The sequence below is a fragment of the Aureococcus anophagefferens genome (assembly GCF_000186865.1).
Source record: "Aureococcus anophagefferens unplaced genomic scaffold AURANscaffold_24, whole genome shotgun sequence".
NCBI classification, from domain to species: Eukaryota; class Pelagophyceae; order Pelagomonadales; family Pelagomonadaceae; genus Aureococcus; species Aureococcus anophagefferens.
In genome coordinates this window covers 469,397-484,694 of record NW_008705584.1, presented here as the reverse complement: position 1 = coordinate 484,694, position 15,298 = coordinate 469,397, and the positions used below count along the sequence as shown (strand labels likewise).

Sequence of the window (15,298 nt, the reverse complement as noted above, 5' to 3'; positions counted from 1 at the left end):
ACGAAACTGGGGGTGAGGTTAGCATTTTTGTAGAGCGAAGTCTTACTGGTGGGCCTTTTCTACTTAAAGCGGGCCTTTCTACATGGAATGCAGCTCAGCCCCTGTGTGCTTCAGCAGGCAGTGCCGATGCATGCGGTGGTGTTGTGAAACTCGCGGGCGGATCTGGTGTGTCTGTTGGCGCAGAGGTAACGTTGGGGAGTGGTTCTGGTATGCGTGGACAGGGAGGGACTTTCAGAGTGTCAACGGGGGGAAGTCCTAAAAACGTCCACGACAACTTACTCAAGATGAAAACATCAGATGGCGGTAAAAGTGGAGTGATCGCTATAAGAAAAAAAGGAAACGAAGCTCATCACGACAATGGAGGATCGCTGGAACTGAGGACTGGCAAGGCAGATAGTAAGAGTGGGTCGGTCGCCATCGAAGTCGGCTATTCCACATCCGATGATGCTGGTGCGATTGAAGTGCAGTCGGGTTCGTGCTGCAGTCCTGCAGATCAAGGGGGTAGCGCCAAGCTGAGAGGAGGCGCTGGGTGCCTGGCAGGAGGAGCAGCCCGGGTTGCGGGTGGCACTGGCATGGATGCTCCTGGAGGCAACTTGCTAGTGAAGAGCGGTCAGAGTGAAGCCGGATCAAGTGGAGCCACGTCAATTGCGAGTGCGACCACCTTCGACAGTGGGGATGTTCGGATGGCAACGGGCGCAACATCGATGAGCGAGTCCGGGCATGTCCTCCTCATGGCGGCAGTGGGTGGCGTGGACCGCGTTTCGGGGAGCAGCTCGATCCATGCAGGCTCATCATTTGGTGGATCTGGTGGCGAGATGGACCTGGGTGCTGGCGCTGCACAGGAGCACCTTGGCGGTGATGCTACATTTATGTCTGGGTCGAGTGGGGCACGTGGACAGGGCGGGGAGCTTGAGCAAGAAGCGGGGCGGGGAGCCCAAGTTGGTGGTCATACCGAGATCTCTGCTGGTGAATCGCTTGGACGTGGCGCCGTTGGTGGTATGACATCGCTGAGTGCCGGCGTAGGGCGGGATGGTGGGGGGTTGATTTTATCTGCTGGGTCTGGAAAATCAGTGGCCGGTGGCAATTTGGATATTGCGAGCGGTACGAGCACGTCATCGTTGGGAGGAGAAGTCGCCATAGACGGAGAGCAGACAGTCGCCATCGCGACAGGGGGGGGAGGGGGTTCTTCGGGTGCGTTGCTGTTGGATACAGAACGTTCAGACGGGACCGTTGGTGAGATTAGCACCCGTGCCGGGACTGGACGCGAAGGTGGCTCACTTTCCTTAAACGGTGGCGATGGGGCAGCGGAGGCCTTCGGTGGGAGTGTGGCGATCGACGGCGGTGCGGTTCGCAGCGATGACGGTCGAGGCGGGAGCATCGCGCTCTCTGGCGGAGTCGGGGCTGATATTGGCAGCGCTGTTTTGATCCGTAGCGGCTGTGGAACGTACCGTGACTCTGGTGCCATTGATGTTTCAAGTGATGGCGTGGTTGCAAGGGACGAGAGTGTGAGCGGTGACTTGTGCATGGCTAGTAGCAGAGCCAGATCTGGAGATACAGGTCCGATCTGCATCTCCACCGGTAGATCAGTGGACGAGTCCAGCATGTGTGCCATCGTATCCGGCACAAGCCATGCTGATGAGGGCGGTGATGTGATCCTCGCTCCAAGGAAGAGTACTGAGTCGCGTGGTGTTGGGAGTGGTGCGACGCTGACGGGTGGTGATGGATGTGTTGGCGGACGTGTTGCTCTTGAAGGTGCAAGTGGAGGAGTTGGCGCTGGGAACCTCGAGCTGCTTGCTGCGGCGGATGCCGTCAGGTCAGGTGGGTCGATTACAGCATCTGGGGGCGACGCTTGCCGCTTTGCGGGTGGATTAGAGGCTCGCGGAGGCCTGAGCAACGAGGCCAAGGGCGGTAGGACTGACATACTGAGCGGTGGGCGCCGTCAAAACAGTGGCGCTGCGAGCCTGTGCACTGGAACTAGCAGCGGCTCTGGAGATGGCGGCAGCATTTTGATATCGTCCGAATCTGCGAGGGTATCGAGCGGGGCTGTCTTTGTTGGAAGCGGCGCGGGTGAGGAGACGGGCGGGGTTGGCTTTAGAGCTGGTACATCGCATGATGCTGATGGAGGAGCAGTCGGGATCGTCGCCGGTTCCTCTCAAGAGGACAGCTTGGCAACCGGAGGGGGCGTTGGCTGCGTGGCCGGGGCCGGCTGCCAGGGTGGTGGGGTGCAGGTCGTTGCGGGCGAGGGCGGCGAGGCATCTGGAGGAGACATAATCGTGTCTTCTGGCGCGAGTACCGCGGGCTCGAGTGGCCAGGTATTCCTTTGCAGCAGCGATGGCCCCGCCAGCGGAGATGTGCGCATGTCCAGTGGTGCTTCGGTCTCTGAGTCTTCAGGCAGGGTCACCTTGTCTTCGGGTGTAACCTCGCCACACAAACCTGCATTAGAAATTTGTCCTGGCACGTCTGGCTCTGGCGCAGGTGGAAAGCTCGCTGCGCTCGCTGGGTCCGGTGGCCTTGGTGGTGGCGCATGTATTCTTTCGAGTGGAAACGGCACGTCATCAGGTTCACTGCGTTTAATTTCCGGGAGCGGCTTCCATGGGACATGCGGTGACGTGTCAATGGAAGCGGGACATTCATGCAGAGCTTTGGGAGGGGAGTTATCGTTCAATGTAGGCGCACCCGGCTCTGTTGGAGCCATGGACGTCTGCGCTGGTGATGGTCATGTTGGCGGCGATGTCGGTGTCCAATCCGGCACTGGGCGTGGCTCTGGTGCTCTAACGCTCCAAACAGACACGCTGTCGTTCTGCGTTGACGACGACATAATCAGGTCGCGTGTGCGCAGTGTCGTTTCGCGATCAACACGTCGAACGACATTTAGTCGAGATTCTGGCGACGGGAAAGTCGCCATGGGAGTGAGCGACGAAACGGCCGGGACTGATTTCGCCCTCCGTGCAGACGATACTCTGCCCTCTGCAGTTGCTTGCCTTCCTTTACGAATGACAAGTGCTACTTACTCCTCAGATTATCGCATCAAACGCGACATTTCGTCAGTTGTCAGCGTCTTGATCAATTCCGGATTGGTGTGAGGTTTGCTCTTGATTTTTTTGTACGCGTGTATGATCCAACTCTAATTGATATTTAGAACACTCAAAATACAGGTACGATGTGGATACTTCAGCCGTGTATCAAGGTTTTGTCGACTTGCGCCTCGCGAGCTATAAATACACCGAGGCGTGGGCCGCACTTCGAGGCATTGACTCGGATGCCCCGGTACGCGGTGTCATCGCACAGGAGCTAAAGCGTATCGCTCCTTTCGATGCTCGTGTTGATATTTCCAGCTACAAAGATGGCGAGTTTGCACTAGAGAACATGTACAAGGTTGACAAACAGGGTCTTATTCTCGATTTGATTGCTGCTGTCCAGGCGAAGCACGAATGTTTTACATCTAATTACAACGGGAGGCATATTGCTGCTCAGACCAGCACGGGAATTAGTTCTGGTGCCGTCTCTGTCGCCTCGGGAAATTCCACAAGCGGGAACTCGGGTCATATTCGCCTGGTGTCGGGTTCCACCGAACATAACAGTGGTTCTTGCAAGTTACAATCTGGGATTGCAGACTCTGTTGGCGCCATTGCATTTGCAGGCGCTCTGGGGAGCGATGGAGGTGCCATTTTCCTGAGCGGGGGACCGGGCGAGCATGGTGGTGAAACTACGGTAGTAGCAGGTGCTGGGATGGAAACGAGTGGGGACGCACGCATCGTGGCAAATGGTCAATCGGATAGGAGCGCCATTCGTTTCATTGCGCCGGTGCTGGGCACGGCGATTATTGGCCCTCGCGATGTGGGTGATGGTGCTGGTGGTACCACATTAGTGAGCGCCGCGGCTGGACTAGCTGCGTCAGCGAGGGAGTGTGTGACACTCGACACGCGTGGGCGAGACAAGATCGGTTCTAGTCCTATTTCGATAGGTTCTTTCGATGGGGGCGCTCTTTCGCTTGAATCAGGCTCCTCCGGTAACAAAGCTGCAGCCGTTTCATTAATTAGCGGGATTGGTGCTGTGCCAGGTGGGCTAGCAATCAATTCCGGGAGTGCAGATGCTTCATCAGAGGGTGGTTCTGTGGTATTCCACGGCGGTAATGGAGGTGGGGTGGGCGGTAGTCTAGCTATTCGGGCTGGGAATGGGACGCAACTCGGCGGGGGCGCGACGCTAATTTCCGACACCAGCGCGGATGTTGTTCTGATTACTCCTGTGATGATGGTGGACACTGGAGATGTCCGGCTAGCAACAGGCTTATCCGAGGCAACGGCCGGTATTGTGCACCTTGCGTCGGGCACCGCCGCGTTCACCGCTGGCGCTGTTGGGGCGCTTGCAGGTGCGACGAGAAAGGGCCACGCTGGTAATTTTGTAGTGCAGGCGGCAGCTGCAGTCGATGCAGGTGGTGGCATAACTATGTGCGGTGGCGATGGACAGGAAGGCGGCGGGGGAGTTCAGCTTCGAGGCGGCAGTAGTACCTTGCTCTCAGGTAACATCTCATTTGGCGCATCAGCTGATGGTACGGTCGTCTTTACCACCGGTGCTTCGGCAGACATCGGGGGGGCATTGAGAATGGTAGCGGGTAAAGGTGGTATGTCTGGGGGCAGTCTGGGTATTTTTGCTGGCAGTGCCAGGTGTGGCGTCGGTGCAGCTATAAAGCTAAAAAGCGGCGGTGGTTCTGTTGGGACAGGGTCCTTGGGAGTGCTCTCCGCTCGGGCATCGTCAGTCTCCGGTTCCGTACTATTGCGCTCGGCCGGTATTGCATCTTCTGGTAGATCAGGTCTCATCAACATGCGGGTTGGATCAGGGCCAACTACAGGCGAGATTGTCATCAGCGCTGGTAGAGGTACTAGTGACCGTGGGGCAGGGACAGGGAGCATCACTCTCATCGCAGGTAGTAGCGCAGTCACCAACATGGTTCAGGGGGGAACGTCCACATTTCTGGCGGGGCGGGGCGGAGACGGCGGCCAAATAGACCTTGTAGCTGGTGCTGGGATGGTCGCAACTGGGGGTACCGTCACCCTCGTGGGTGCATCGGGAGCATCAAGCAATGCTGGTCAAATTGTTGTATCGAGCCCTTGTAACGTACTGGGAGACACGGGGCCGTTAGGCCTCGAGACTGGTATGGCTCGGGCTAGCAGATCAGGTGCTGTCACTTTTGAGACAGGGCACGCGAATCGCATGACAGGTCAAATCTGCATTTCTGCCAAGAGTCCCGCAGCTGGTAGTGGTGGGGCAATTTCGATAATGGCGGGAACTGCAGATGCGGCGAGTGGAGGGGCTGGTAGCGTTGAGCTCGTTTCAGGAGCCGTTGCGTGCGGTGGGGCTGTCTATCTAAAGAACTCTGCTGATGGCCAAACTGTGGGGCGTACAAGGATCGGGGCCAACTCAGCTAATGTGGCGGGTGGAGCGGCCCTTTTGAGTGCCGGTGACAGCGATTTGCACGGTGGCGTCGTTGCGCTATCCGGAGGGGGCACGATGGGTGCGGCTGCTGTCGGGGGTGATGAGATTATACGCGGTGGCGGTGTATCAGAATTTGCCAACTCGCGCCAGGCGGGTGGGGTTCTGCTTAGATCCGGATGCGGCACTGGGGGGTTGAGTGGAATACTATTTTTGACTACGCCGGAGGCTGTAACTTCTGGAAATGAGAGTATTTCAACAGGCGCGGCCGCAGCCACGGGCACAGTGAGCATGATGTCTGGTTCGACAAGTGGAGAAGCTCGCACTACTACTCTGGCGTCTGGTACCTCGACTATCTGCGATGGGGGGGCTGTTACTCTGGGAGCCACGGTTGGGATGACATGCAACTCACACGCAGGGACTGGGGCGGCCGCAAGCTTGTTCGCCGGCTCCAACTCGGCCGGCGGCGGCGCTGGTGGAGAGGTCTCGCTTGTTTCTGGTGCGGGGCAAACATGTGGTGGCAATATGCTCGTGCGGGCAGGTAGAACAGCCGGTTCCTTGCAACGTGCCGATGTTGTGGTGAGTGCCGCAGGCGCATTCTCGGATGGAGGCGAGCTTGCTCTCCGCAGTGGGGATCGTGCGATCACGGATTCAGGCGCCGTCAGTATGACCTCTGGATCGACACTAGCTGGGTCGGGGGGGGGGGTCGAGTTCCTAGTCGGGGATAGTTGTACGGGGTGTACAGGATCGATGCTCGTTAATGCGGGTGGGGATGGCGGAGCTGTTGCAGATCGTAATACAGCGGCTCTAGGTGGTGTCATCTCTGCCATTGCGGGTTCTGGCTACGGCGGTGGCAATGGTTGCATCGCAGGTGGTTGTGCAGCGGCTGTGAAGAACAAGGAAATTCTTGGTGCTGGCACCTCGACAGGTAACGTTGGCGGTGACGCGCGTCTTTGCGCTGGGTTCTCATTCTTGAGCGTGGGGGGGAACACCTCGATCGGTGGTGGCTCGGCAGAGTATCAAGGTGGAGATCTCAACATCATCGCTGGCACTGCCACGGCTGGAGTTGGCGGCGATATTTGTGTCAGAGCTGGTGTAGGCCAAGTCTACGGAGGCCCATGTAGGGTACAGACTGCCTGCGCACTTCGCAGTCGGCCCGTGATCTTGGCGAGTGCTACTAGCCGTACGGGTGCCAGTGGCAGCGTGGTGATGACGTCAGGCACGTCGGCAGGCGGGGCAACTGGCTCTGTACAAGCTTCCCCCGGGCAAGCGGTTGGAGCGGGTGGCAGTGTTATTATGTCGGCAGGGGTGGCATCGAACGGTGGGTGCCTGGCAGCATCAGGAGGTGATGGGCATGGCGCTGGCGGCTTGGTGAGCGTGTCTGCGGGTATTTCAAGATCGGTGGGCGGTACGACTTCCGTGTCTAGTGGCCCAGGAGGGACAAGTGGAGAATCCCTATTAACAACGGCCGGGGCATGTGGCGAAGCAATCGCTGGAAAAGTGCAACTTGCCACCGGAAGCATTGCCAAGTGTGGCGTGGCATCTGGTGATGCCACTCTTCACGTCGGCTGTGGAAGTGGGGGTTCTGCAGTTAGTGTATGCGCCGGGAGTGGTACTGAAGGTGGCAAGCTAGGTATCGGATCTGGGGCTGGTACCTACGGTGGGCTGATGGCATTGAGCGCCGGCCTCGGCGACCGCGGGGGGCACATTGCTCTGAACGCTGGGGTCGGCATTTCACTTGGAGGTGGGGTCGCTGGAGCTGCTGGATCCGGGTCTGGGTCTGAGCAAGGAGATGGTGGCCGCCTACTCGCCATCACAGGCCGTGCACAGACGGGCCCGGGTGCAAGCGGGATGTACCAAGCTGGCATGGGTGGGGGCTGTTCACAGTTTAGTGGTGGCGGCTCATCGTTCAGTGGAGGAGCGCTCGCTCTGGCAGCTGGACCAGGGGGGGGCGTCTTGGTGAATGCGGCAACTGGGAATAATGGTGGGAGCACCTCAATTTTGACTGGGCATTCAACCAGCGGGTGTTCAGGCCACGGTACGATTGCCACAGGCGCGGGACAACGCGGAGGTGGAGAGGTTGAATTATCTTCAGGCGGTTCATTCGCTTCGTCGTATGGTGGTAACGCCCATGTTTCTGTCGGCATGAGTCCGGTGGATTCTACTGGTGCCACAGTAGAACTCACTGCGGGTAGAGGATCGAAGTCTGGTGGTAGAATCTCGATTGCTGCTGCAGGTGGGGCTTCCGGTGGGCACATCACCCTTGCCACGGGTCGAGACCGTGGGTTGCGGAGCGGTCGTCTCTCGATCATGACATCTGGTGCGAGTGGCTGCAGTGGAGCCTCCGGTCATTGTTGCATGGAGACTGGCAGCGCAACGACTATTGGTTCCACCGGGCCAGGTCTCATCAGTACGGGTGCCTCGTCCTTTGGATCGGGTGGCTCGATGGAAATAATTGCTGGGCAGGCAGGTCGAGTTGGTGCGGCCATCGTTGTCGAGGCCGGTCTGTCGGAACATGGAGGGGGATTGCGCTTTATGGCCGGTCTCAGCAGCTCAGGTGGGGAACTCCAGGTTTGCGGTGGCGACGGTGACCTTGGTGGTGGCGTAGTTATATGCAAAGCAGGCAGTAGTGGAGGTCCTGGAGGGGGGGTACTGATTGAGGGGGGGGGGACTTCAGCGGAGGGTGGTGGACTGGTAAACATGACTGCGGGCGTGGCCGACGCAGGTACAGGTGGCGCGGCTCGGCTTATGAGTGGTGATGGTCACGCATGTAATGGCGGGGCCATTTGCGTGGCCACTGGTTCGAGCAGCCGTGGAGCTAGTAGCGGAATCTCTGCGGAGGCCGCGGCGGGCAGTGGGGTCATATTGGGGACTGGAGGCGGGGCATCGTCTGGGCTCGTTACTGTGGCGACCGGAAATACTGCTGGTGGCTGTGCAGGTTCTGTCCTTCTTGGGCGAAATTGGTCCAACGGAGCTGAAGGCCACGGTCTGATCATGGCAACCGCAGGTGACGCCACGTCCGGTGGAAGTTGCGGCGGGGCATTTGAATTGGGTGCGGGGTCGAGCAGTTGTACGAGCGTCTGTCTTGGTGATGCTGGTGCAGACGGCGGCAGCGTGGTGTTGACAGCCGGTGCTGGCAAGCTTCTCGGCGGCATGTCAAATCTCGTATCTGGCCTTGGTGCGAAGGATACTGCAAGTGGGGCCCTTCTGTTGCGAACAGCTGCGGCAGCTAACGGGGGTAGTGGTCTTACAGTTCTAGGCACTGGGTCAGTAGACCCGACGGATGCTCAGTCTGTCTCATCATCAGGTGCTGTGAGTCTTTGCACTGGTGCCCCAGCGAACTCGCAGGGTGGTTCCATTTTTTTGGCGGGAGGCAAAGGTGGTGGTGCAGCTTATGTCGGTTCCACTGGGACTGTCAGTCGTCGTTCAGATCCTGGTAGTGTAGTCTCATTGGCAGGTCAAGGTGAGCGCGGCGGTGCTTCTATGCTTAGGAGCGGTGCGGGCCATGGAGGCTCGGCTGGAGGCATCATAGCAGCCGTTGGACTGGGCGAGGAAGGCGACGGCGGGGCGGCATACATCGTTGCTGGAGCAGCCCGCGGTGACACTGCTGGTGCTGTTCTCATCCAGGCAGGCGATTCTTTGTCAGGGGCTGCCAGTCTGGGTGATTCACGTGTTTCCGGAGGAACTGCTTTGATCTCGGGTGGGACGGCGACAGCTCAAACTGGCGGCAAGCTTACCTTGAGAGGTGGTGGAGGTGACGCCTCAGGGCCCGTGCGTCTTGCTTCACAAACAGCGACAGGAACAGGCGCTTCTGGTACGTTGCAATTTGGTTCAGGAACATCATCAGATGGCAACTCGGGCGCAGTTTTGTTGCAGTCCGGTAATGGTGATGGTGCGACAGGCGGTGGGTTGGTAGTGAACGTGGGTACTGCGCATGGCGATGCTGGCGGTGACGTGCTCATAGCTGCGGGTGACTCCTCCGCACGCACTCGAGCTGGTGGTGGCGAGATCAACTTTTGCTGTCCGTCTGGTGGCGACCGGGACCGGGGTGGTGCCTTGACCTTTGTGGCGGGGCCGGGCTACCCTGGTGGTGATGTCCATTGTGCAGTGTCCTAGTAATGTGCATGCGATGGCCGAGGGGGTGTGACTTGTACTACTGATCGCTTCGTCTTTAGGTAAATATTACTACGGGTCCGGGGACCTCGTCGGGAAGTGGAAGCCTGGTGCTACGCACATCAGACGCAGGCAGCGAGGGAGAAAGTGGGGCCCTTGATCTTGTAACCGGCACGACTATAACTGGAGATGCAGGGTGCGTCAAAGCTGATTTATAATCATGTGAAATTGAAACTTTTGAGTATAGGTCCCTGTATCTAGGAACGGGCGCTGCCGAAGATGGGGGTGGTGGCTCGTGCCGTTTGTTTGTAGGATCAGCACGCTTATCAGACTCGGCTGGCCGGGTTTCAATCGACGCTGGCGGCTCAGCTCGAGATGCAGGTGGAAGTGTTTGCATTGCAACCGGACGAGGTGTTGATCGTAACAGCGGGAGCCTCGCCATGGCAACTGCAGCATCGGGCTCTGATATCGGGCGGAGTGGCTCTGTGACGCTCACGACGGGGTCAACAAGCGCCGGAAGCAGTGGATTTCTGAGGTTGATGACCGGGACAGCCGTTTCGGGGTCCGGCGTGCCCCCCGCGTTGACTGTCAATGTTCGCCGTTCAACCACAAATGAGTAATTAGATCTATTTAATTTTACGAATGGTAGGTGGTGACGTGACACTCAAGGTCGGCGAATCACTCCTTCGCTCATCGTTTGTGACTGGTAAATCAACAATCGGTGGAGATGTGGGACTCGTATCTGGCTCCGGACGCATGGATGGGGGAGCACAGGCGGGTCGCATTCTAGTTCTCACACAAAATGCCGGGTTCCGGGGCGTCAGTGGCTCACACCTGCTTGCGACGGGTACCACGAGTCTTGGTGACTCTGGTGCACTTCGCCTTGGCTCTGGGTCGACAGTAGGTGGCAGTGGTGGGCGCTGTGTCGCATCTGTTGGTATTGGTGACAGTGGCGATGGCGGGAATGCTGCAGTGCGCGCTGGTGGATCCGCAAATGATGCTACTGCTGGCGGCTCTGTCGTTCTTGCAGCAGGGCGGAGTCGTGCGTCCGCGTTTGGCGCAGGTGGTAGTGCTCTATGCCACGCAGGTTGTGGTCGGACAGACTCCGGCGGTGCCGTGCGTCTTTATGGTGGCCTAGGTATCACCTCGACATCTGGGGGTATCATTGTTCACACGGCAGATGGTGGTACGGGCGGAGCATCAGGCTGGCTCATACTTGCATCTGGTACCGCATCTCGTGGTAATTCCGGGGCACTTTCGTTTGCAAGTGGGAACGCAGCTTCGGGTGGTGGAGGGTCAATGTGCTGTGACGTTGGCGAAGGTAGCTCTGGAGTGGGCGGGGGTGCTGTGATAGAAGCTGGAAGTACCCTAGCTGCTGACGAAGACTTCTGTCACGGTGGTGGTGTCGTAACTGTTACTTCAGGCGCAGCCACCCATGGTGGCACTGGGACCATAGTTGCTGGTAGTGGCGCTTCGGCATCTGGTGGTTCAATAGAGCTGCGGAGTGGCTGGGGCGACGCCAGCTCTTCTGGGGATATCGCCCTTGCGACAGCTGCGAGCGCTGATTCGTCGGGGCGTTCTGGTTTTTTGAACACGCGAACTGGTGGCGCTACCTGTGGCAACGCTGGTCGTATTTACCTAGGGTCTGGTGGAGCGCGAGGCGGCCGTGGTGGCGCATTGGCCCTCAGCGCAGGGGACGGAACCTCTGGTCGCGGTGGCAATGTCACCGTTCGAGCGGGTCGGAGTGACGAGCACACGGGTGGCCGCACTCGCCTCGGTGCGGCAGGCGGCGCTGCATCTTCTTCCGGTTCAGTACGCGTGCGCACTGCAAATGCCGGAGCACGTGGTGCTAGTGGAGGTTTGCGCTTCAGCTCTGGTACAACTTCACTGGGTAACTCGGGAGAACTTGTGTACGGAACAGGGGCGGCCACAGGTGGACGCGGTGGTGCTGTGATTGCATTTGTTGGGGCAGGCGTGAGCACAGGCGGTGTGGTTCGTGCTGTGGCTGGTCGGGCCTGCAGTGGAACCGGTGGATGTCTTGCTATCACAGCTGGCGAGGGTGCTATTTCAACAAGTGGTTTCATTCGAGTGGCCATTCCCAATGCTGGACTGCGAGGTTCATCGGCGGCGCTTGTTTTCAGTTCAGGCTCTGCTGCTGATGCAAATGCAGGCGCTGTCAAGGTAGGGTCGGGCGCCGCTACTGGAGGTCGCGCAGGCTCCATGCGATTGGCGGCTGGCAGTGGCACCAGCGGGCAAGGGGGGCAGGCGGCTAGCATAGCTGGCCGTGGTCGCAGCCAGACCGGCGGTGCCATACTCATTGTGTCGGGAGAAGGAACCGCCCGTACGAGTGGTATTCTACGCATTGTCGCGGTGAACAGTGGCAACACAGGGGTCTCCGGATGCATGACCTTCAGTGCTGGTACAGCTTCACGCGGAAACTCGGGTTCGTGTTCGGTCGGTTCTGGCGCCTCAACTGGGGGCAGGGGGGGTGCTGTGCGCATGACGGTCGGTAGCGGTACATCTGGCAATGGTGGTGGTGCTGCTGCGAGAGCGGGTCGAAGCACCACAGCTTCTGGCGGCGCGTTGATTCTCCAAGGCGCGAGCTCGGGTTTGGCCACAACTGGCAGTCTTGTCATCATGACATCCAACGGTAGTGGGTGCCATGGTGCAAGCGCGCGCCTTTGCTTCAGTTCGGGTTCTGCCTATGCTGGAAACACCGGCTCTCTCAATCTTGGTACTGGTGCAGTTTCAACAGGCTGTGGCGGTGCTACACACCTCAGCGTTGGCAGCGGACAGAGTGGGGTTGCATGTAGCTGTGCCGCCTTCTCCGGTCGTTCAGCTTCTCGCTCAGGTGGCGTGTTGTGTCTCGCTGCCGGAGGTGCTGCTGCTACGACGTCAGGTGTATGTCACCTGCGCAGCGCCAACAGTGGGTGCGTCGGGGTTAGTGGGGCGTTAACTTTCAGTAGTGGCACGAGCTACGGTGGCAATTCTGGAGCTTTGCGGGTTGGGTCTGGTACAGCTACTGGTGGCTGTGGTGGCTTAGTGACATTTGCTGCCGGCGTTGGTGCAAGCGGCACCGGTGGGACACTCGCACTCCGTGCTGGGCGTAGTTGCAGCCGTACGGGCGGTGCTGCGGCCGTGGCTGCTACATCTGGTGCGTCAGCATCGACGGGGACAATCGCGATGCGTGCTGCTAATGCAGGTGGCGCCGGAGTAAGTGGGCGTCTTCTCTTTAGCACAGGTACTGCACGTCGTGGTAACAGTGGAGCTCTGCGGCTGGGGTCGGGGGGGGGCACTGGGGGTTCGAGTGGCACACTTCAAGCGATCGTTGGCAGTGGAATGAGTGGAAGAGCTGGTGACCTAGCAGCAATAGCTGGGCGCACTACGACATCCACGGGAGGTTTCGCCGCCATCTCTGCAGGAGGTTGTGGTGCCTCAAGTTCAGGCGTTGTATTCATACGCGGGGCGAATTCTGGCCACACTGGAGCAAGTGGACGCCTTATTTTTAGTGCGGGATCAGCATGTAAAGGAAACACAGGAGTATTGCTTCTGGGCACAGGCGCGACCACAAGTGGTTCCGGTGGTTTGTTGCGCATATTTGCGGGCATTGGTGCCAGTGGATCAGGAGGAGGGAGCATGGCCTCGGCGGGCCGGGCCAATATTCGAAGGGGTGGAGCTCTTGTGATCATTGCCGGTGAAGGTACCGCTTCAAGCAGTGGAAGTGTTTCCGCCCTCGGCGCAAACGGTGGCCAATCAGGATCAAGTGGCCGCCTATCATTCAGTTCTGGAACAGCGACGACAAGCAACTCTGGGACAGTTTGTCTGGGTTCAGGGACAGCAACCGCAGGTGGTGCTGGTTCTGCACGCTTTGCTATCGGTAGTGGTGCAAGCGGCCGGGGTGGGGCAGTTGCTATTGGCGCAGGTCGTGTCGCACGGGCAGAAAAGACCGGTGGCATAGCAAGTATTTCTACTGGCTGTGGCGTCATGGCGAGTTCGGGGACAATCATGGTGTGTACAGCCAACGGAGGCGATGCGGGTTCTAGTGGCCGTCTTGTTTTCAGCTCTGGTTCAGCTCTCGCTGGCAACGCTGGTGACACATGCCTGGGGACTGGTGCCGCGACCGGGGGGGGGGGGGGCTTTCTTAGCTTTGTTGTCGGTGAAGGCGGAAGCGGTGCTGGAGGTTTGGTTTTGTTGCGTGGTGGCCGGAGTGCAGTGTGCACTGGTGGTGAGATGTCCCTTCCATCTGGTGAAGGTGTTGCGGCGACTAGTGGGACTATTCTCTTACGCAGTGGCAACGCAGGAATTTCCCATGCAGCGTCGGGCTGTCTTTGTTTTAGTTCCGGGAACACAAAATTTGGTAATACTGGCGTCGCTGGCCTTGGTTCCGGAGTGACAACAGCTGGACGTGGAGGGTGCATGGTAGTCTCATCTGGCAGTGGGACGTCTGGAGCTGGTGGTGCGATATCCGCGGTAGCAGGTCGTGGCATGTGTCGAACAGGTGGTGCTGTGGCGGCCTCATCGAGTGAGGGTACAGCGACCAGCAGTGGCATTGTGTACGTGCGATCAGCAAATGGAGGCAGCGCGGGCGCGAGTGGACGCCTTGCTTTCAGCACCGGATCCTCAGGCCGCAGTAATTCGGGTTGTGTGCTCCTGGGGTCCGGACCAGCACATTCTGGTCGAGGTGGCAGGATAACTGTATCTGCCGGTGGAGGCACGGGATCTGGCGGGCGTGCGCGTATCCAGTCGGGACGTAGTATAGAACGAACAGGTGGGTGTGTCTCTGCACGAGCAGGCGAGGGCACCACTTCCAGCAGCGGTGATGTTCGTGTCCAATCATGGGCGGCGTCCGGAGGCTCTGGTGCCAGCGGCTATCTTGTTTTTTCGTCTGGCACAGCACGGAGCGGGAACTCGGGCCGTGTCACTCTTGGAACGCATTCGACCACGGGTGGTAAAGGCGGTGCGGTGCGCCTCGCTGCCGGTAGTGGAACATCTGGTGTGGGGGGTGCTCTTCGAGTTGCTTCAGGTAGGAGCGCCATTTCCACCGGCGGAACTGTGGGCCTCGGCGTTGCAGAAGGAACCGTGTCAAGTAGCGGCTCATTCGTTTTGCGCACGGAAAATGGTGGTACTGATGGCGCTTCTGGTCGTCTTGCGTTTAGCAGTGGAACAGCAAGCACGGGGAACGCTGGTGAGGTCCGAGTCGGCAGCCGGGCCTCATCTACTGGACGAGGAGGTGCTGTTGCTGTTAGTGCTGGTAGCGGCAGCAGTGGCTTTGGTGGCGCTATTCAGTGCCAGGCAGGAAGAAGTACCTCAGATACGGGTGGTGCTGTCAGATTATGCGGTGGTGAGGGCACTGTGACGAGTAGCGGTAGCGTTGTGCTTCTGAGCGCAAATGCGGGCCCTGGAGGCTCCAGTGGTCGCTTATCATTCAGCTCTGGGACCACTGCAGGCGGCAATAGTGGCAAGATCGTTGTTGGCTCGGGGGTCGCCAGGATGGGTCGTGGTGGTTGTAGTGTTTTTACTGTTGGGAGTGGCACCAGTGGGGAAGGTGGTAGTGTGCTGCTTCAGGCTGGTTGCACAACCATGAAGACGGGTGGTCGTCTTTGTCTTGCTGTTGGGGAAGGTACTGCAGCAACAAGCGGTGTACTTCGGGTCGCTTCCATGAACGCTGGCAGCGCCAACGGTGCGAGTGGACTACTCATCTTCAGTTCAGGGGCTGCTGCAGCCGCTGGCAACAGCNGGTGCGCTCAGCCTCGCT

General features: G+C 59.0%; 1 protein-coding gene across 1 annotated transcript; it reads right to left on the bottom strand.

Annotated features, from left to right (window-relative positions):
• Positions 1 to 946: 946 nt before the first annotated feature.
• AURANDRAFT_31277 (hypothetical protein) lies at positions 947 to 13,961 on the bottom strand (the record flags this gene model as incomplete). The annotated part of the gene is made up of 8 exons (XM_009041844.1): positions 947 to 1,401; positions 2,163 to 2,256; positions 2,459 to 2,531; positions 6,994 to 7,078; positions 7,169 to 7,402; positions 7,946 to 8,121; positions 10,411 to 10,556; positions 13,641 to 13,961. The coding sequence occupies 8 exons, from the start codon at positions 13,959 to 13,961 to the stop codon at positions 947 to 949; spliced, it is 1,584 nt and encodes a 527-aa protein (XP_009040092.1).
• Positions 13,962 to 15,298: the final 1,337 nt, after the last annotated feature.